At 40.7% G+C, this 22,959-nt stretch overlaps 1 protein-coding gene across 3 annotated transcripts; it reads left to right on the top strand.

The window, feature by feature from the left end:
- Positions 1-6,269: 6,269 nt before the first annotated feature.
- STEAP1 (STEAP family member 1) lies at positions 6,270-21,952 on the top strand. 3 transcript variants are annotated; one of them, XM_041122736.1, is made up of 6 exons: positions 6,270-6,527; positions 9,911-10,015; positions 12,146-12,658; positions 14,145-14,309; positions 16,103-16,216; positions 16,452-21,952. In XM_041122736.1, the coding sequence occupies exons 2-6, from the start codon at positions 9,923-9,925 to the stop codon at positions 16,476-16,478; spliced, it is 912 nt and encodes a 303-aa protein (XP_040978670.1). In that variant the 5' UTR covers positions 6,270-6,527; positions 9,911-9,922; the 3' UTR covers positions 16,479-21,952. The 3 variants fall into 3 exon arrangements, with proteins under 3 accessions (XP_040978670.1, XP_029866351.1, XP_029866352.1); XM_030010491.2 differs by having other exon boundaries at positions 16,103-21,952; XM_030010492.2 differs by lacking the exon at positions 6,270-6,527 and having other exon boundaries at positions 9,916-9,968; positions 16,103-21,952.
- The last annotated feature ends 1,007 nt before the right edge of the window (positions 21,953-22,959 follow it).

Below are 22,959 nucleotides of genomic sequence, written 5' to 3'. Positions count from 1 at the left end.
TGTATCAAATTTATAACAACTGTCTGATCAACTCAGGGGTTTTTAAGTAAGTACCTCAGTACCCTTAACACAGCGTTTTAAGAATTTCTCACATCTGCTTACTTCTCAAAGACATCTCGGTAACCAAGAAATGACTTGTAAGTTCTGACAAAGCTAATTCCTTGCCTTCCTTCAAATCCCTCTTTAAAATTAGGAAGCTGTTGTTATTACAATGGCATCCAGCAGTTGGAACTGTTATCACCACGCCGGAGAGTTATCACCACAGCCTGACATCCTAACCATCACCGTCTCATTACGTTCCTAAAACAGTGTTCAGCTCTGCTTCTTCCCTATGTTCTTGCATCACACCTCTCCTATTGTTTCAAATGTGAAACCTACATTACAGCCTGCAGAGAAAGTGTCAGTATTTGTGGTTTGTGTTTGCATAGCGCCTAACACTATGGGCTATGGTTTGTAGGCACTATGGTAATAGGCAAAAAAATGACAAAGTAAATGCAAGGTATATTGTCCTTACGAATTGTAAGGATTTTAAAATATGGTATCAGAAGCAGAAAGGTTTTCTGAGAAATTCCTGAGGTAGAAGGCCTGGGAAAGGACATGGTTGTGGGAGGGATCCTGCAACACTTTGACAATTCTGTGGTCTCGCCACATGCCTTCATAAGTCCTCAGTGGAAAATATAATGACATTAGAATGCCATTCCTAAACCACAAAATATGTCAAAGAGCCATAGCTACAGGCAATAAACCACACTAAATGTTTTTCCCAAGGTATGTTCCAAAGCATCTTAATTTCAAATGACTCTTGTAGAAATATTGTAAAAAATTATCTTTTTTAACAATTAAAGGTAATGAATACCCATATACACTGCAGCAGAAAATATACCACCGCTATTTGCTATTATATAATCAGACTTAAGCAAAATGGTTTCCGGTAGGAAAAAAAAAAAAAAAAGAGGCAAAAATGTAAAAAACCTCTTGAACTGGGGCAGGACAAATGCCTAACTGCATGCCCAATATTCTGTCTTTGCTCAGTAACCCTTCCCTGGTGAGTCCATTCCTTCCCCTGTATCCTTTGCATTTTACAGTCGTGAAGTGCTGCAGCTTTTTTGTTAATCTGTATATAAATTACTGTTATTTTTATTATCACTGGTTTCATTATTATAAGTATTTTAAGGCAGTAAGCTCTATACTCCAGTGACATGTGTGCAGTAAAATCATGAAATCATCAAAACACCACAATCAGAGAAGTATCATAACTGCTTCAAGGGATAACGGTACAATTTAAATGTTATATAAGTAAAAGTGACAAACATAATGAGAAAGGCAAGCATTACTTTAAGAGTATGTGACTATACACAAAGAATATCACTATGCCTGATTCAATCAAATTTTGTTCTTAGATATCAAGCAAATTCTTCTATGTTGCTTCCAAGAAACGACATGCATTATCAGAAAGGAATTTTGTGAAAGGTGTTAGTTCGACAAACTAGGAGTGGAAGTGCTTTATGTACTTGTCTATAAATTATACACTTGAAATCCAGAATGTAATTTCTTTTACAAGGAATGAGAAAATAAAATACTGCTATTCTTCTCTATTTTGAGTTGGTTTTCAACTCATTTAATTGAACTTTAACTGAAGCAGTCATGTGGTCTTTATTTGTACTTTCAACAGTGTCTAAAAGTATCACTGTTAAAAAATTATTTGGAAGTCATGTGGCTCTATTGATTTCTCATAATTCAAGAGAAGTAGTACATAATTTTGTTTCTTACATGTGTTGGACTGGATTGAACAGTCCTCTCAAACAATCTTGAGCCTCTGGGTTTTTTCACTGTATTCCTTTTCCTCAGCTTCCCGTAACTTGGCACTGATGACTTAATCCTCCAGAGGAATTCAAGTATTTCAAGTAGTAGGAAAGCTACTTCTTTGAATCAGAACTTGTGTGATAAATCCAGGCCAAGTAAGAAATTTGTTTGACTTCAACAATGTTACTCGCTAAGAACAGCTGGTCCTTTACTTTACATTCATTCAGCAGGGAATACAGCAGTTGTCTGCTTATCTAATCTCTTTCTATCATATTCCCTTGGATAAAGGAGCTTATTAAATGCCAGTAAACCAAATATGTTGTCTGATGTCCCTGTTCTCAGATGGCCTTAGCCCACAAGGAACAAGCATTCCCTGCCAGGTGCATCTGCAACTCCCGCTCACCGTGTGAACAGAGGGCACTTATCACTTCCGTTCCCAAATCAGCTCTGTCCTATTTAGGAGCCAACACTGCAGTTTCTTATGCTACAATTTTCAAAATCAGGCTAGATTTGATTGCATTTCAAAATGAATTTTCAAATTATTTCATAATTTTCCAAGTTCATACATGGTTCTTTGTAGTGCGCGTTTTTTAATATTCCCTTTCACAGATGGTTGGGGTTTGGAATTTTGAGCAAGAGTCTTCTTGTTGGCATCTCACACATCTCCATGGCCAAAAACGTTAATGCAGTTAAATTCTGTGTCCACTGTCCCACCCAAAGCAAGACCCCTACCAATACCAGATCAAGTCCTAGGCTGCATTAGGCAGAAGATGGCCAGCTGGTTGAGACTGGTGATCCTTTCCCTTTTCTCAGCCCCTTTGAGACCCATCTGCAGTGCTGTGTTCAGTTCTGGGTTCAGTACAAGCAAGACATGGATGTACTGAAGTTACTTCAGTGCAGGTCACCACGAAGATGATTAAGGGACTGGAGCATTTCTCCTACAAGGAGAGGCCGAGAGAGCTGAGACTATTCAGCCTGGAGATGAGAAGGCTCAGGGAGGCTCTTAACAATGCATATAAATACCTGAGGGAGAAGGGGAGTAGAGAAGATGGAGCCAGACTCTCAGCTGTGGAGCCCAAAGAAAGGACAACAAACAATGGGCACAAACTGAAATACAGGAAATTCCATTTAAACATAAGAAAAAAGGAAAAAGAAAAAAAAAATTGTTTACTGTGACAGTGATCAAATACTGGAATAAGTTGCCTAGAGAGGTTGTGGAGTCTCAGTCGTCAGAGATATTCAAAACCCAACAGGACAATGCCATGAGAAACCTGTTCTGTTAACACTGCTTCGGGCCAGGGGAATGGAGGAGGTGGACTAGATCTCCAGAGTCACCCTCCAACCTCAACTATTCAGTGATTCTGTGAAGTCAGCCACCACTCTGTATAGCAAAATTTTGAAAATTTCCATGATTCCACAATCTCTCTGGATTTTCACTATCCTCACAGTGAAGAATTTTTTTCCTAATATCCAGTATAAACCTTCAAGCTGCAATCTGTGACCCCTGACTGTTCTTACACTCCCTGGCACTACCAATAAGAGTTGGGCTTCCCCACCTTTGTACCTTCAAATGTTTGAGGGTTGCTACCACATCACCCTTTAGTCTGCTCTTCACCAAACTAAACAAGCCCAGTTCCTCCCTGTCTCTCCTCAGGAAGCATGTGCTGTAAGCCCTGCAGGACCTTGGTAACCCTCTGCTGAACCCCCTCCAGTGCCATCCCGGAAACCCAGCCACTGTCTCAATGTTTCAACCCAGCTGAACCAAGACCATTTGCACTCGTTTAAATTACAGGGAATGGTTTCCACCCTTCTACACCACTTCCCCCATGCAGCATCATTTCTGAGTCACCCAAGGGCATGCTAGAGTGATCTTGCTGACAGTAATAGTTACACTTAGCTTACTCAACAAGTTCAGAGTGAGACTAAGTGTTAGTATGATTACATGTAGGCCTGTGTGTTACTGGAAGACTGCACCACTTTTCCAACCATTTGGCAAGTTGTTCTCAGAGCTCCTCTTCTAAAGAGCAGTTGCAGAAGCAGACAAACTGCCCTGACCACAGACTTCTCCCTGTATAAACGGTGGTGAAAATGTTCTCAAGATTAAAGCACTGTCAGGCAATCTTGTCAATGATGCAATAAATTTTTTCCTCCAGAAAATGCAATCTACCATTCCTTCATGTCCTTTGTCAACAACCACACACAGACTCTGCCCAGAATGGAGAAGGACTAAAACACAGACAGGCTAAGATAGAGTCACCAGAGTGTATTTCACCTCTGGAAAATACCCTGTCACACTTCAGCTACCACAGAAGTATTACTCTTTCTCACCCAGCTCCTGCAATAGTTAAAGAATATTGACACTCTTCTAAATATTTGGAGCTAGGCAAATCTGCACAGCTTTAAATTTTTGTCAGCAAGATCATCCCCATTCTGCATGTGCCAAGAGAAGTTATCTCATTTTGAATCAACTCCTGATTCCTGTGGTGTTTCCTACCTTAAGTCTCGCACTTCTTGCATAGCACTTTGGATAAATACCAGTTCAAAGCTGTCAGCATGCAGTGGTATCACCTAGATGTAATAGTCTGCAGGACTGCCATGCAGTTTGCTTTCCAGTAACTGCTCTAATACAAGTGGTACTTTGAATGACTTGGAAGTCATGCCTTAGGATGGCCATGAAAGGAAACTTTTCCCTAGCATTTGAATCTATTTCCACTTTGTCAGCGCCGACATAAAATGAGCTTTCCATTTTTATTCACAGACAGGCACCTAATAGTACTCAGGATGCAGAGACTAGAGAGGGGATTGCTTGTGCAGAGATACAGCTAGGAGCATCTCTGCAGAGCAGTTTACTAGGTACTTATTTAATAGCCAGGTTCACTTTGGCTGGCTTTTTGCTCATCTTCTGAGAATGCTTATGCAGGAGCTTAGCTCTTGTGTGTTTTATGAAAAGGCTAAGGATATCGTAAGGATATTCTAACCTTAAGATCAGATATCCAGATGCTGAAATCTCTCAGCATCTTGAGCTACCTTTTGGTCTATGAAAGCAGTCCCCATAACACTAACTTACACCAGGACTTCTGAGGAGAGCCTTACCATGGAGTTCACTTGGAATACAACAATGCTTTTAGTCCTTTGGACTACAAATTTTCATTTAGCCGGAACGTAAGAGCGGCCCGGTACACCTTGCCACAGCCAGCCTCCTCCTCCTCCCCTGCGCTCCCACCGCCAGGCGTCACCCTGCTGATGCTAGGTACTGGGAACTGGGGAAAAAAAAACAACAAACCGACGGTGCAAAAAAAGGAGTAGAAAAGAAAATGAAACGGCACTTTCACAAAGTGAGAGCATACAAAAGTTAGCATCCCTTGCAAAAAAGTGACTAATGGGAAGCACGTGGAAAATAGCCTTCATGCAAAGCCCAGACAAATATGCTAATGAAGGCAACTATAAAGAAAAAATAAAAGTTAATGTTTTGTTTTAACACAGGAGAGATAATTATTCTACCTTTTATTCCTTCTACGACAATCTCTTCTTTTCTGCCAGGCGTAGCATTCAGCTGGAGCCTATGTCCACTTAACACCTACTGAGAAGGAGAAAAAAATGTATTCCCAAGATATAAAGAGATGGAACTTGGCATCATTTTTGTGAAGATGTCCTGAGAAATACACAGTGAGCTCTAACATTTCTGAGACAGACGGGCCGTGTTTTCTGCAATGTCAGTATGCCACTAAATGTCAAAATATCCACTAAAAGAGAGCTTTCACAAGATAATGATAGTTCACACTATTGTGTGACGAAACTTTCAGGAGACAACTGCTTTTTCAGGATCTCCAGCCCAGAAAAAAGGTACAAGATCATGGTATTCGGGGGGGGGGGGGGGAAAAAAAAAAAATTAAACTGGGGACTACTCGTATTAGAAGCAGGATTTAATAAAGTATTTTGTCAGGCTGGAAGAGTGACGGCTCCGGAAGAAGCGGTAGGGAAGGGAGAACGGACTGAAAGACGAGAAATTTTCCCGGCTAGAGATGCGTTTTGCGCGCAGCTGGTGGGGCGGGGGCAGCCCCCCCGGTCCCCCAAAGTACTGCAGCACCCTCCGGCAAACCCACGCGTGCGCCCCGGCGGAGGGAGCGGAGCTGCTGGCAGGAGGCACGGTCGCGGAGGCGCGGGGCGCCCGGGAAGGCAGCGCACCTCGGCGCCTCTTCCTCCTCCTCCTCCTCCTCCCTCCGGCCGGGCGGGGAGGGCGCAGGTGAATGCGCCCTTTGCCCAGCCGAGGCCGCAGCAGACCCACGGCCGGGCGCTTCTCGGGGCGGCCGGCCCGGGGGTGCCGGAGGGGAGACCCCGAGGCCACGCCGCCCCGCCGCCCTCCGCTGCCCCGCCGCCGCCGCGGCTCGGGACGGGGGACGGGACTCCGGCTTGCGCCCCGCCGGCGCGGAGGGGAGCGGGATGGGCGCGGAAGGCGGGGCCGGGAGTGGAGGTGGAGGCTGCGGCCAGCTCACCCCCCCGCCCCGCCGCTCCCCTCCTCAGAGTCCGGCGGGCGCTCCGCGGCTCACCCGAGTCCGCCTTCCCCGACAGAGCCGCGCCGCGGCCCGGGCACCGGCGCCCGCACCGCGGGGGGCTGCCCCCCCCTGCTGACGGAGCCGAGCCGGGGCCCGCCGCTGCCGCCGGCCCCCGCGGCGGGGGCTCCGGCCTCCGGCGGGAGGAAGAGGCTGCGCTGACGGCGGGCCGAGGTGGGTGAGCCCCGGGGCGGCGGGGAGGCGGCGGCCGTTGGCGGAGCCGCCGGGGAGGCGTCCGCGCGCGCCCGCGTGGCCGGGCTGCGGCCGGGTTCCGGCGCGGGGCCCCGCCCGCCCCGCGGCCGCCGCCGGGCCGGGTCCCCGCGGCGGGATCGGGATCGGGACCGGGATCGGGACCGGGATCGGGCTCCGGCTCCCCGCCGGGCCCGGCCTCCCCCCCGGGCAGCGGCGCGAAGCGGCCGGCCGTCGGGCCGGCAGCCCACCCGGCCCTGCCCCGGCCGGCGCTGTCCGCCCCGGGCGCGCACTCTGACCGGAGAGAAGCGCCGGGCGACGCTCTCCCGCTCCAAGCCCCCGGGTTTTTATTAGGTTTTCCACTGAGCTCAGCAAAATTTTCGAAGAAAGTTGTTTACCCGTGTCCCGAGTGCTTTACACCGTCCCGCACGATGCAGCAGGCACTTCAAAAGCCAGACAGTTATCCCTAACGCTTCCACGCTGTCATTTTCCGATGGTGCCGAAGGAGAGAGATGTAGTCGCTGTCCCGCGCCTCTTCCGTCACCTCGTCATTATTATCATAGCCTGTTTATTTTACCCATTTTTCTTTTTTCGCGGAGCCAGCCCTGAAACCCCTTACTCAGGAAAACCTCTCATTGACTTTGGATGATGTTTTCTCGGGGTAATGTCTGCACAGCGCGGATCCCTGTTGGTTCAGCGTTACAATGAGCCTGTTTGCTCAGTACAAAATGCAGTAGCGTACTCGCAGCGTTGGAAACTTGGCTTTCTGCAGCTGGACGTTCTTCATGCTCATTCACAGCTGCCTCCCAGAGCAGATGGGGTGTGCACTGAGAATGGATATTAATACAACTGTTTTCCTTCATAACAGTTGTGACTTAGACAGGGCTGTAACTGATTAGTTTCTGTCTCTCACAGGACTCCTAAATTTTTTTCTTCAGATGTATTCCAAAAAGATACATGCTGTAGATGACTCCTTTCTGGCAATTCATAAGGCACTGAATAGTGGAATCATAAGTGCCTTCTCTTTAGGGTTTTCCAAGACTATTATAGTGCTTTGTTATTGGGCGTACCCAAGAAACAATTTTGTGTTAACTCTGGTATCAGAAGCCAAGTGGACTATTATAGTTCAGCACCTATGTTTCCTTGCATGCAGTCGCATGGCTGTAACCCATATTTCCAGGGATGAGCACATGCATTCATTCACACACACTTTCTTTTTTCTTTCCATTTTGTCTTCTCCTGCATAAACCATTAACACTGTATTTAACATTGTTTCCCAGAAGAACCAATAAATCAGCTTTTAGGATCAGCAGCTGGCATTCTAGTTCATGGATTTTTTTCTTTCACGTCATGATGTCATTTACTACATCCTCATCAATACAAACCTTTAGCTAGAAGCTATTACTGGACTCTTCATTTCTAAATTTTCTAAATGAAGAGTGATAGCAGCATGAGAATCAGGTGAGTCAAATTCTTCCACAAAGAGCTTCCTAATCTAAAATATGCTCTTGGACCCCCAAGATAGTGTGGTAGTCGGAAGAGGAGAGTTATGAAGTGGCTGGGATCATGTAGACTGGTGATATTAACGCTTGAAAGCTCAACAGAGATCAGTACAGAAAAAAAATTTAAAGGGTCTGAGCCACAAGCTGTTTAAACAATTTTAAGACGTCAGTCTCTACCTAAAAGAGTAAAAAGTTGGTCAATAAGTTTACATGCTTTTTTTTTTCCACATCAAACTTTAAAAATCAGAGAGTGGGCCTCAAAAACAGTGTGACTGCCCTTCATATTCTGAGTTCTTTTAAAAATAGATCTGGAGCTCACTGTATTTGTTAGCATTTTTTTCCAGGTAAGTACATTATACTGAGTTCTGTTTGTAAACTATTCTTTGCCATTGTAACAGCTGGAAATACAGAATATTAAAATATATAGAAGTAGAAATTCTTAACTAATCATGGGACTGCAGGAGCTGAGGTTTTATGATTTTATCTGATACCCCAAAACTTGTGATAAAATCACTGACACTAGCCTTAGGAATAGGGGGAAAAGATAGAAATGTGCCTTCATCAGCCTATGCTTTCTTGTGTGCAGTATAGACAAACTATCCATTAGCTGGTGCAGGAAAGGGTTAACAGCCTGACCTTCAGACAGAAGCTCTTGTTGACCCTACTCTGCAACACTTGGCTGAAAGGTTATGCCCAAAGGGAGAGCTTGCTAGCAGGAGGGAAAAATCCAAAGAGAAATACTTAGGAAGAGAATACTTCAGCTTCAGAGTCTGGTGGCCTGGCAGAAAGCAAACCCTCATAGCAGACAGTACAAGACTGTAGGACTCATCCACTGAAGGAACCAGACACAGTAAAAAAAAGACAACTGTTAAAGTCTGATTTGTCCATACAATTTCCCAAAAGGTTTATGGATATAAAAGAATCAGTAGTTAGCAAAACAGTTTCGTATCTAGTAATTCAGCTGCTCAGTAGGAAGGTACATGGAGGAGCTACCTAGTCACTGTCTTAAAGGTAGCCACAGAAAGTCACGCTGTGGTGTGGCACCCTGAGCTTCCAGTGGTGTGGTGCTAGTGCCTCTCCTGCAGCGTGCGACAGTGTGAGGCACACATGGGAAGTCCTTGTTACAGGAGGGTCCTTGTAGTCCTTGTCTTTATTTTACAGTCTTCAGGATACTGTATTCCCTGCTATCCTACGATTTTCAGAAACGTTTCTTTCAGTTTATCCATTCTCTTCCTTTTTTTTTTTTTTTTTTTTTCCCCCTGGCTTCTGATTTCTTATAGTCCTTAGTAGCTTAGAACCATTTCTGCTGGTACTTGTGGGTGATGAGTATTGCCAGTGTACCTTGGAACAGCATGAGTTTCCTGACGGTATCAAAGGGAGAATATACCTCTAAAGCCACAGAGTGACTGTCAGGTAGACCAATCCTAAAACCTAAATCCTAAAACCTAAAAAATATTAGGAAACACACATTTCTTGCCTCAGCAAGTGTCATGAACAAAATCCATCTTCATAACGTTTTACATGTTATTTCCGTAAGCTGTTTCAAACTTCATTGTTGCAATTTAAAAACTTTCAGCGTGAATTAATTAATTCATTCCACTGGTGACATAAGCATTTAACTTAATTATTATTTTTCATCAGTGATTTTGTTCTGTTGATTCATATGCTTTCTTAGTCTCCGCTTTACTTAAAAAACAAGCTGAGCTTTTCTGTTCTCAGAGGGAAGACTTTCCTTTCCCTAGGTTATTGTACTTTCTCCAGCAGATGTGCAGAGGAGAGGGAACAAAACATTTTGAGGGAAAATAGGCTTCAAAGTTCCAGCAGGGCATTTCAAAACCTGTTTTACATCCTGTGTTTGTTTTGCAGGGAGTTTCCACAATGGAGAAGAGGGAAGGTGATAATCACACCATTGATCAGAATGCAGGTCAGAGCATCTTGCCCAGAAGAAATACAGGAAACCTTAGCAACTTGGTAATGTTTCTGTAAAAAAGCAGCTCATATGTCACACAGAATATTGCAGTCTTTATTTGCTTTTGTCCAGAAACAGTGTGTTCCCATCACACTGGCATATCATCAATACTTCTAAAGTCTTCTCACAATATTGACATGAAGAGATAAAAAGATAAAGAGCATCTCATTCAATTTAATCACAGTCCATGCTAAAAAATACACAGTTTGGGCCAGCTAAAAACTACATGAGGTTAGTTGCTAGTTGCATTTTACCAGATGAGCAAAGCTCTGTAGAAATAATTTGGGATTTTTATACAGGAATATAAAATTTATCTTTGGAGGAGTCTTCATAATTGCCACATCGCATTCAGTAAGTTTTCCACATCACACAAAAAAGTCCAGGAAAAAAATCCACTCCAGCAGCATTTGCCTCTGCAACTGCTTATGCACAGAAGTAGTTCAAGCTACAACTTTCTATTCTAATGTGAATTGTCTCACAGGCTGTGAAATACTGAATTAGGCTTTATAGACTATCTCTTCAAGAAACAAGTATCTCTAGGTGAAACTTGGTTCAGGTGTGAATCTCAGTTTGTGTAATTTATACCAACTTCTGAGTCTGCAATGCATACACTACACTCTACTTTTCTGCACAGACTAGAGAATAAAAGTTACTTAGGCTACAGCTTCACTGTTACAAAGATATGCTTTTATCATCAGATAAGCACATAGTAGCTATTCAGCTAAAAAATCCTAATGAAGACCATGCCCTTTAATTTTACTGTGAGGCACTGTAGGCAAATCAGTTAGACATGTGGGAAACGGGCTACCTTGTCTCCAATTAGGATTTTACAGCAAGAAAGCAGTGTACATTTTTTATCTCTCTGTTAAAACAAAACACCTACGTATCATTGAAGAACACAAGACTTACACCCGCTTACCCTTGCATTATTTACAAGTAGTACCTTGTTTGAATTGACTGCTTAATCAGCTTCAATGTAATATTTGATTCTTAAGAATAAAGGCAGATATATTGCTGAGATAGGAAGATCTCCTGTATCCTAGCAGAACACTAACTTACAACTTTCAAACTACTAGTATTTGCCTTCCTCAAAACGGACGGTGCCATTTCGCTTTCTGGAGGTCTGGACGTCTGCCACATCAGGCATTCTAAAGCTGAGGCATTGCAGCATTAGTTCAGTTTTACTTTATATTTCACTGGAATATTAAAGGACTTATATGTTTATTACCTAATGTTAGCAGTTCTCCACCCCTGGACAGCTGTCTGCGGCATCAATTGCAATGACCTGCTGTTGGTACATGTATTTTCATTTTGTATGTGTACTGATCATGTACCTCTTCCATGAACTATAATTACGGGACAATCTTTAAATATATTATCTCAGTGTAAAACAGTTTATAATATTACACTAAAATTTTGTACTAGCTTAGCTCCTTCTAAAGTCTGTGATAATTCTGCCAAGATCTTCTGTGAAACTAGAATCAAGCCATGCCTACTTGGCAGCAGAAAATTCAGCTTTTTAAACTGAAGTGACTCAGTCTCACAAGTTCTCGTAAAAGTTGAGGAGACTATTACATTTGTGAAGGAGAGGAAGAAGACCATGGGACTTGATGCTGGAGTTGACGGATGCACAGCTGGTCTAATATGCTGGATCCCAAACATTTCTACTTACATCCTTATTCCCCCAATTCAATGTCATTAAAATAGCAGTGACTGAATGAAATATTTTATTGTCTCGACTCTGGATTCTGTTATTGTGCATATTATTTGGGCTGCATCAAGACTGTAGCTGAAATTTGACATTTGAAATCTGTGGCTCATATCATAAGAAGCTGCAATGATGCTTCACATAATGTAATCCATCTTCCCTTGCAGTGTAGTTAACTGCCTGGAATTCAAATCTCTTTTGAAATCACCACAGATAATGAATGACAAATGAGAAATCTATGCTAAAAGTGCCTTGTTCAACTACTGACTATGCTGTTCAAAACATTATGTTTTCAAGCTACCTTGTCTTTAATAGCTTGTATGTTTTCTATATGGTTTCAGTGCCATGATGGCAAGTACTGTCATTACTGAAGTTTTTAATCTTCTCTTGAACTCACTTGATACTTCCTTTCTGTCCTTCCCAGAATGTGGATGTCCAAGTCACCAATCCACCAGAAGCAGCTGCACTTTTTAATTTACATCAAGCACACCATTTTGGTGAGTTTGAAGACTCTTCAGAACAACACTGCAAGCAGGACCTGTTCCCCAAGTGGCACCTGCCAATGAAGATAGCATCTGTGATCTCATTATTAACATTTATATACACTTCTATGAGAGATGTCATATATCCTTTTATAATCAGAAAGGAAAATGTTTTCTATAAAATTCCAATCCTTGTCATAAACAAAGTTTTACCAGTGGTTTCAATTACCCTTTTAGCACTAGTATATTTACCAGGAATATTAGCTGCTAGTTTCCAGCTGTACTTTGGCACCAAGTATAAAAGGTTTCCCCAGTGGTTGGATAGATGGATGTTATCAAGAAAGCAATTTGGACTTCTCAGTTTCTTCTTTGCTGCAATGCACGCCTGCTACAGCTTATGCTACCCAATGAGAAGATCATACAGATACAAGCTGCTGAACTGGGCATTCCAGCAGGTATGATGGGCATGCAAATGCCAACCCTTCTGTATTCAGAAAATCCTTGTTTTGGTCATTCAAGCAAATTTGGATGGGAGGGAAAGCCATTTTCATTGCCTTCGTTTGATTTTGAAGCGGATCCCCACAGAGCACTGTTAAGGGATGGAGCAGGACCTACTTGTTAAAGCATGTAATAGAGTCAAGAGTCATCACAGCTGTGTCAGTGTGTATTAAATAAGTCATTTTCTTCATTTGGGATTTTTTATCTCTCTGTAAAATGCACGTAATTATACCTGCCTCACAGGAACATTTAAGTCTTTGGCACACTATTAGTTTAGCATGGATTAATCTCTGCACCAGTGGAATCTAACTATCTACAAAAACCAAGCACACACCATTTTTGGACATATTCTTTGTAAAGTGAATTAGCCAGCAATGAAGGAGGGCTGAGCTAAATCACAATAATCTGCATTTGCCAGAAACTAAATTTGTGAACACTGATGGCTCCACTATCGGGCTGATGCACACTAACTTGTTAAAAGATAGAATTTCAATCATGCTTCTGAGTCACGGGCTGGCAAAGCTCTCTAAGACCCTCTGTGACTACAGCGTTCCTAATACTTGCATATCGCCTTGAGTGCCATGAGTACTGCAGTATAAGGAATATTCCAATATAAGGTATAGACTACAAATGTACATTTTTGTTACCCTCAAAGTCTAATCTAGAGTTTTATTAAAAGCATAGTATGATGTTAGCAGCTTCTTAAGAATTCTCTAAACAGTCAAACTACCTGTTGAAAACTCTGAAATCAGCCTTACCGGTAATCTGATTTGAATGGATTACCAGAAATTTCCTTGTGATTCCAGTCCTCAAGATGAAGAAATGATCATATTTGGGGCATATTATGCCATGGTGATCACAAGCAGCATCAAAGGGCTGTTGTAAGTTCTCATAAATAGGAGAACCTTTGACATCAGTTTATTAAAATCACAACCATTTCATCCATACCAACCATCGTATTCAGTACAGCTGAATGTACCAAGTTGTTGTTTTTAAAAAAATAGAGCCAAACAACTATCCTGGCAGGATACCATCATTAAGAATGCCTGCTGAATTAGCTCCCTAAAATAGTGCTGTTAATATATTTCCTGTTGGTATAATCTCCCAGATATGGTATTTAGCCACAGATGGAATTTTTTTGTCAAAGAATAAGATTTCTCCTGCTGTGAAGGCAGGCTAACAGGCCTCAGAAACAGTCTCTCCTGGGCCAAGATGCTGATGAAGTCTAAATTCTTCTCATGTAAAGCCCACCTTTGCTCTACAGGTACTAGTGGAGACTTTGTCGTCAGAAGTAAATAGCAGTTACATTCAGAGACATTCAAACAAGCAAAAATACTGTGTTTCTTGGCTTATTTCCTGAATATTATGGTGAACATAGTTGTATTTCACATAAACGGCTAAGTGTGCCAGTCTGTCATTTTAAATATGGTGTTCTTTTGGCAGGTCAAACAAAAAAAAGAAAACGCCTGGATTGAACATGATGTTTGGAGAATGGAGATTTATGTGTGTCTAGGAATTCTGGGACTTGCTTTGCTGGCCTTGTTGGCAATAACATCAATCCCATCTGTCAGTCACTCTTTGACCTGGAGAGAGTTCCACTACATTCAGGTATGCATAAATGTCATTATTGCATGTCATTAGTCCTCATTGTAGGACTCTATGTTATCAACAAAGACCATTAGGAGTTAGAAATATCAAACACAGAGGAGTTAGTGAAATGAATCTAAAAGTTTGTTCTGTACTCTTTGTTAAATGCTTTGCAAGAAATGTTCGTTTCATTTGTTATTTTGTCAGGAGAAAAGGCTGTCAGGTTCAGCGTATGAAGTGGGAAGAAAGACAACTCCAAACCACTTTTTTGCTCCTCTGACCTGGTGACCAGCAGCAGTTGTCCCTTCAGGACCTATTCTTAGGTCAAAGACCTCTGGTGCTGAAGGCATTTCAGTCATCTTCTGGTCATCTTATGTTTCAGGAATGCCCTGTGTCCTGCTGAATTGGGAGTAGGTGGTATTGAACCAGCCAATGCTGTTCCCATACAGCATGGGATTCCACTACACAAGGAGAATTGCTTGTTGCTCCCTTGGAGCTGTTTTGGCAATTCTTTACTGCCTGAGCAGTACCAGGTGGCTGGAAAGTCCAGGAGAAGGCTTCTGCCCAGTAATATGTGCAAAGGCTTTCCATCTGCAGCATTGTTAGCTTCATAATCCCCTCCAAAAAGGTGTATTCTGAAAAGGAGACATCTTAGAGCAGATGCATAATCAAATCCAGCCAGTCCTGAGTTTGCTACAGATGTGCTTGTTTTGTTCACCTGAGTATCTGGTTTGCTCTTAGTTCTCCTGTATTATACGCAGTAATAATCAGTGATGGGTTTGCTGACATCAATATGATCACACTAGAGTTACGCAAGTGTTGAATTAGGTCCCTGAACACCAAAATCTGAAAATTCAGTGACCTACTAAGTATTTGGCATTGGAAAATTTGATCTGAATTTGAAAAGTAGATCTGAAATGTATCTCTTCCTACAATTAGTGATATGAAATTCTGCCCACTCTATGAAGTGCATCATTTGTAAGAAAAGTTTTCAGCTCTACAGAGAATCTATATGAACAAGTCTAGTCCATGATTGCTTTCAGTATTAAATTAGTATGGTGAAGAAACCCAGAAGAGTAATACTAATATATTGGATTAGTTTTATAAACAAATAACCTTTATACTTGAAAATCAGATTCTGTAGACTTACCACTTGGAAAGGCAGTGTTTGACTTCACTGATGACTAATTCCATTTTTCTAACAATATCAAGATTGTTATGCAACAAGAAACTCAAAATTACTAGTAACTCTAGCATAAGATTTTCTTTACTCCTGAATTTCGTAGACATCCTAAGCCAAATTTATCACTGTAAGTGGAACAAAAGACTTCAGTTTCCTGTAGTTGTGCAATTGCTTTTGTCATAGTACTAGACTTACTAGAGTTTCTGATTTTAATTGACCTTAAAATTTTTCTTTGCAGTCAATTAAGCCATTTATAAATCTGCTTTTGAACTCATAATAATTTATCACAGAAATAAAGTATTTTAGGATACAGATGACATCTATAAATTGAGATATTGAGAACTGACTGTTTTTCCAGAATAGCCTGTAATCCGTGATCTCTTCTGTATATTAGCTAAGTATCATAGCAATAGTTGAAAAATGTACCTCATCTGTTTTCTCTTGCGGTGGCATAGAGGGGTACAGTTATATTCTTGAATTATAGTTCTTAAATTTTAGTTCAAAGCCAAAGGTCTCTTCTTTGACTAAGTGTGTTGGTTAAGGCCCTTCCTGATTTCCATATTTGCTTAACAGTACTCTTTTTGCCAAGTTGGAAAAAATAAATAGCCTACTATTTTCTTTCTTTTTTCAGAGCAAGATGGGATATTTAGCTCTGCTGCTGTGCACTGTTCATGCACTGGTGTTTGCTTGGAATAAGTGGGTCGATGTTAACCAGTTTATCTGGTATACACCACCTTCATTTATGGTAGCAGTTTTTCTTCCTATTGTTGTTCTGTTTTGTAAATGCATACTGCTCCTCCCATGTTTTAGGAAGAGGATAAAAAGGATCAGATGTGGTTGGGAAGCTAACACACAAACCAATCAAACCAGCATGACTTCCAGACTGTAGATCAAATATGGACATTTCCTGTCTATGTATGTAAATATGCTCAAGGCCATGAAATGTTCACTTGCGAGCTCTGTTTTCATATTTTTCATAGATGTGTCTTTTTCACTTTTCATTTTGACTTCAGGAGTATGGGATATATGATGCAATTTGGACCTTTTCTAAGACAGAAGGTGGAAACATTCATTTTACACTTTAATCTATGCAGTGTTCTGGTATTTGATCATTTCTTTCTTCTGACTCACTGCTTTTAAAATCCAAGGGCTTCATTGCCTCAATTGTAATTCTTTTGTAGGCAAAAGCAATCATAAATCATTGCTCCAGATGACCACAGAAAATAAATAAATGATTACACCACAGAACCCAGGAATGCTTTCTGCTTCCCACAGCCATGTTTGTTCCTTTGTTAAATCTCAGTATTATAATGGGACAACAACTAAAGTATTTATCATCCCATTCCCCCTTATCGCCTGCATCCTATGTTTCACTCTGCAGAATGGGGACCTTGGCACATGAGCCAGACAGAAACTGTATTCCCACCAGGTCTTGAACTTAGACAATTGAGCAAGCAGAATTGCAGGGAACTTTACAAGGTAAATCTCTCCTGAGGCTTGGGCACAGTCTAAAAAAAGAGTTTTTAGACTCAGATCTCCATTTTATACAGGACTAGGTGTGTCTCTGTTTACTTAAAACGATAAAACATTTCCCATTTTTTATTCCATGAACACATTCTTTTGTTTCTGATGCTGGAAATTTTCCATGCTTTTGACCTAAGCCTGCAGCCCTTGACATGTGCTAAACTTTCTTCGCACAAATTATTCCAGTGGGATAACTCATGTCAGGTAAATGTGTTTTACTGTTTACTCTAGGGCCAGCACAATTGTGTGACTGGAAGAAAAACATTAAAAATAGACATTTGAATCTTGACATTGATTTGGTGACATTTTCATGTAAAATGGCTTATGAATGTATTTGCTTTTACAAAAATTTTCATATATGCTAATTAAACCTCATTTTCCTTAGGATGCATAGGTCTGGCTGAATGTTTTAAATGATTAATTCATTTGTTAGTATCTATTTTTAAATATGCAGTAGTTAATATTTTCACCCAGCATCAGGAACATTTCTGCCATTCTCCCTGCATGAGTTGACTAAGACATGGACTGATGATGCTACCTATTGCTGGGATCATCTGAATGAGAATTGTAATTGGTAATGGCTCTGGTATTAAAACAAACAGGAAAACAATGTAGGTATAAAAAAATATGTAATACATGGTGTTAATGATTCTGCAGCTAATGATTCTTTTGTACATTTGTGGACTTGGTACACTGAGCATAAATAACAGACAAATTAAATAGCTACAGGGATACTACATTTTGTATTTTCCTGGTTATAACTCCATTCAGTTATTGCAACTTAAAAGTTGGCCTTGTTATTTGCACTTAATGTAGTACTGTGAAAATAACTGGGGACATGGTGGCCTGTATAGTATAGACTGAAGAGAAGTGAGTGGCATTATGTATGAAATCAGTAATGCATGACAGAGGCAAACACTCTCTAAAACACAGAAAGCTAGTCTGCAATGTGAATCTTAAGAAATTTCTAAAACAGAACGGGAAAAGTGTGGTTGTCAACGCATTAGCATTTACATTTCTATAAATTAAATAAATAAAATCTTTTAGAAGTCATGTTAGGGATGAAGAATAATATTTGCCAAAGGCTTATTCAGAATATTACCTGCACTTTGTTGTCGGGAGTCATGAAAAAATTAATGAAATCATTTTTCTAATGGAACAGGTTGAGGCAAGTGCAATGATAAAGAAATCCCTTTATCTTCTGTATTATCCACTACCTACTCATAAAGTGTGCTCAAACTTACTACCTAGGACAAAGCTGAGACTGTAAGTACTCCAAGCAACCCCTGTATGCATCCATTGAAAAGAGTGATATTTGGTTTTATCGAAATATGTGTTAAATTGTGCTCTCCAGAATCAGACCTGTTGCTCCCTTAGAAAGTCTGGAGAATTTAATTCAATCTCCAGCTTTGTTAAATTCTGGTCAAATACTTGGCCTAATTGTTTACAGCTGATCAGAGAAGCCAACCTTTTGACACAGAGGAATATAAACAGCTTCAGGGGTATCAAAGCATGCGGCATAGAGAGCAGAACCTGATCCTTCGTAACTGAAAAGTGGTGAATGAAGACACTTCTTGGAAGAAGCCATTCAAAGCTATTCATATGGCATGTATGAAACAAAATCAGGGCAAATTAATATGTATATGCATTTAGAGAGCAAAGTAGTTCAGGGGAATGATAATGGGCTTCAAGACTTCACTTTATTATCACCATTACCAACTGAAATCTTTTGCACAAGGGCTGTGTTATAGATCAGCTAGATCAGTAAGCATTGAGTAGAGGAGTCTGGTCAATATGGTTATGAAGTTAATAGAAGCTGGAAGTTAAGATTCTGTGCCTTTGGAGTCTGCAGCTTACTGCACAGCAGTAGGATTTAGGCCACTAAGTCATTTTTGAAAATGGGACTTTAATTCCAAAGTTGGTTTGGCCCTTCTGAAATTTTTGCCCAAGTTCTTAAAACATTCTCTCTCTGAATCTGTAAGATATTGTCTAATTTGGAGACTGACAGATCCTTATTGCAAAAATCACTATAGGTACCACTGCTAGAAAACAGACCAAGAACTCCATGAACATGTAAATATACTATCTATATTCAACATTTCATAAAAAGTTTTTGAGCTATCTGTTCTACTACTTTATCCAAGCAGCAGGAAGGAACTGTTGTCTGTACCATTGTATTTAGTGCATAAAGTCAGAACAGGGCACGTCACAAGCACAGAACTCCTTTCAGGAAGTACTAGAGAAAATGTATGTAATGTACATCTTTATTTGTCTTCTATTCATGGTGCAGCAGTGATAAATTTAGATTCATCCCACTTCAAGTGGCTGAGAAATCATGTCCTAATGAAGCGTTCTACTGTAATACCCTGCTCTATGCACTTGTTACACAAGGTAGTGCAAATTAGCATAACTTCATTAATTTAAATCTGTTAATATGGGTTGAAATCCTAACATAAATTACAGGTGAAAACCAATTTCAAGATCATCACATACTATCCAAACTGACCTTTTACGCTCATCATTCAGCTGGGGACATTAAGCACACTTCAGATTTTTCTCTCTAGCATTGCCCAGGGGCATACCCAGAAATGTCTTCTACCAGCTGAAATTTTCATACAGTCTATCAAAGCTATTCATAAAATCACACATGACATCCAAACATTCAAGCAGGTTTTTCCCTACTGATTGTCTCAAGTAGGAGCCAGGTTTTCTGTGTCACAGCTAGCCATTTCTCTAGAAACCACCACTGGATGCTTACAGGCAGAATTTGAGACCTCATATCAAGTCTCTTCCCTGCTTTTTAAGTCTTTAGTAAACTACTTCTAAGTAACTCACTTCCCAATCTGCAGAACTGGAGCAGTAACACTTTGCAGGACATTGCAACAGTATTTTCAAGCTTTTAAGGCATTCAGATACAATAGTGAGGGAGGAGGGTCATGTAAGGTCTATAAAGGGCTATGGAAGAAAATGCTATTGACAGTATTTTATTTCTCCCTTTGTAATAGACATGATTTAGTTCAACACAAAATAACTGCATATGTTCCTTTTAGTTTATGTTTATGTACCTATTTCAAAATTCAGTGTATTAATATGCCTATATAGTACTGTAATACATAAAATCAACATGCGTGCAAATTTTAGGCACTTATTTGTATACCATTGATTACTTTTATAAAACTGTGCATTATTAAATGCTTCAGTGTATGCTGTAGCTGCCATTGTGTCATATACATCCAGGGTATAAGAGTAAAGAGGCACAGTAGACTCTAGAAGAGCTGCTGCCATGAACCATAAAAATGGCTTCAGTCAAGGGAAACCATTCTCCCCATGCTGGTGCAGAGCCTGGAGTCTCCAAAGGAGAGAAGACAAAGATGTGAAAAGCAAAATGGACACTTTCATAGGGAGATGTAATGAAAGCACATTTTTCCTGACAGATTTTTTAACTGACAGACTGCATATTCTAGCATTCAGAGGAGATTTTGTGAGAAGGAAGAGAAAGCTGAGCTAGTTGTGGTATGCTCTGGAGGGAGACCTATGATCCCTGAAAACACTGATCAAAGACCAGGAAAAGCTCAAGAATGGTGAGGGCATAGAGTAGAGGAAAGGAATACAGGCATATTTTTGAGTAAGAATCCATCACTCTCGTGTAAGTGGTTTTGCAATGCCTCTACGAAGGCTGCAAAGTACTTCCTTCAGTTGTTGTATGTCCCTGATGTATTTAAGTCAGAGAAAATTGAAACTGGAGAGATACTCATAAATTGTTGAAGGGACTTGAGGAATTTTATGCCAAGTTTACCTGGGGTAGCCAGATCCCAGAATACTATTCCCTAGAAGTGGTACGAACAATCAGTGCCCAGAAAGCTAGAGCCAGGGCTGTGCTGGCTATAGTTTAACGTAAATTCCTGTTGACAGCAGCATTTACGGTAAGCAGTCCCTCCCTTTGGCCACCCTTCTCTGTTCTCTCAGTTCTGCAAGTGTTTAAAGCTACAAAGTTAATCAGACCAGGCAATTGGATCCAGTTGAAAAGTACTGCAGGGGAAAGAATGATTTCAGCCAGATCCATACACTGGTCTCATTCACCTGACAGCCACGCACATATGCCAGCAGGAAGGACAGGAAGAGGAATGGCGTAAAGGGGCAGCTTAACTTAAACCAGCTTAAACTGCACAGTTGCAAGTGCTTCTAAAATTCAAAACTTAAGTTATTTCATCCTATTTCAGTAGCAAGAATATTTCATTGCTTCACTTATTTGTCATGTTCTTAGTTTTCCATGAATCACTAGGCAAAAATGTGTTCTAGAAATTGTCACCAAAAACATACAAAACTGACTGACCTCTACATGACTGTGGACTGCGTGGCTTCATTTGCAGAGATGATGATCTCACGTCTTCCCTTCTTTTCTGCTACATCCATGGTTTCTGGTACTGTCCCTTGATAACATGAAATGTTATGTTAACCATTTTTGAAATTCAGACTAATTTCTGTTAAGCTGATTTTGTTAAAATGGCATTAAGAGAATCATTTAAAAGAACAAAACAAAACAAAAAGACAGATTTTTTAAAACATGCGGAATCCACCCCTGGAGAATATAGTCTGCTGTAGTCACTGTAAGTGTCTGGCAAAGGCTGATCATTGCCACTGATTTTTTTCAGTAGTGGCAGGATTTCTTCATCCCATCAGCATGCTCTGTTGCCAATGGCAAAATAATTTCTTTTGGTGAGACCTTGGACTCTTTAAAAAAATCTTATTGAATTCAGTTGCATCAGAGTTCAACTTCTGCACCATAGTTTGAACTTTTCCGTAGATTGAATGTCACATTTGAATGGGGGTAATGAGGCTAATTTATTACGTATGCATAGTAAGTTTTCAGAGATTTTCAAATGAAAATATATAAAACCAGTCAGTGAACAAAACTCTATAAATTTATAAAAAAGACCTCAGCTACTTCCAATAAAGATGATGCAACAGAAGATACAGTTGTTTTGTCTTTTTTTGTTTGTTTATTTTAATGTATATTTCATCTTTGTAGCACGAAAGTATATTACTGAGATAAATATGCTATATCCTTGACTTGATTAAAGATGTGTAGTCCCTGTGGGACTGGTAGAATACCACCATTGCTACTGATGGAAGTATTTGGTCCTTAAATTTCATCTTTTGAGCTCACTATTAAAAAAGAAGTGAGGCAAGTGTGGGCTTTTTTGCACTGGACAGTCAATCTTGTATTTTGCAGTCATGTGCAGTCTTTATATACATTCTTACACTGTTTTGTTGGATGTATTCTACTGAAAAAGAATTTTCCATGTGAATGTGTCCATTACTTGAAATGCTGAGAAGTATCTAATTGCTGGACTTAAGGAATGTCCACATAACCCATCTCTAATTTTTTCTCTGCCTTTTTTTCCAGTTCTGTGACATATATACAACTGAATGGCATTTCTCTCTTGCCTGTCCACCGGTACCGGTACATATACCAGAATAACTTTTGAACAGTGCATCTCATTCATTCAAAAATATTCTAAGTGTTCTAACAGAAAATCTTTAACAAGAAAAAACCAAAGAAGCCAGAATGGTAGAAAAACAAGCCACTTGCAGGGCACCTCAAGCACCTCTGCAAGAGTTTAGCAGTCTAACAATTGTTTAATGGCACCCATAATTAAAATAATGATGGCTTTCTCTTCTGCCTTCTAATTTTCAATAGACTTAGTACATTCACAAAGATATGAACATCCTAAATTATTTATTCCCAGATAATTAATGACAGACAAAAGGGTATTCTGGGGCAGAGGAAGCCTGGGACTATGAAGCTATGCAAACAGGCATTAACATGGAATGGGAAGGAACAGGACAATTGGAGATCTGGGACAATGAGGAGAGGAGACTTTGCAAGTGCTCGGATTTTCTTATGAGAGGAAAGAGTAAAGAAGCCCAATGGATATTGAAGGGGAAAAATAAGTAGGTGGA

Source organism: Aquila chrysaetos, chromosome 3, assembly GCF_900496995.4.
Source record: "Aquila chrysaetos chrysaetos chromosome 3, bAquChr1.4, whole genome shotgun sequence".
NCBI lineage: Eukaryota > Metazoa > Chordata > Aves > Accipitriformes > Accipitridae > Aquila > Aquila chrysaetos.
The sequence above is the reverse complement of the archived record's forward strand: the minus strand, read 5'-3'. Positions and strand labels throughout refer to the sequence as shown.

What these genes read in the sequence shown, in the direction of transcription:
- STEAP1 (XM_030010491.2), top strand. Translation starts at nt 9,923, where the DNA reads ATGGAGAAGAGGGAAGGTGATAATCACACCATTGATCAGAATGCAGGT. An exon ending in TGAACTGGGCATTCCAGCAG is followed by an intron (nt 12,659 to 14,144) that starts GTATGATGGGCA and finishes TTCTTTTGGCAG; the next exon opens with GTCAAACAAAAAAAAGAAAA. An exon ending in GAGAGTTCCACTACATTCAG is followed by an intron (nt 14,310 to 16,102) that starts GTATGCATAAAT and finishes TTCTTTTTTCAG; the next exon opens with AGCAAGATGGGATATTTAGC.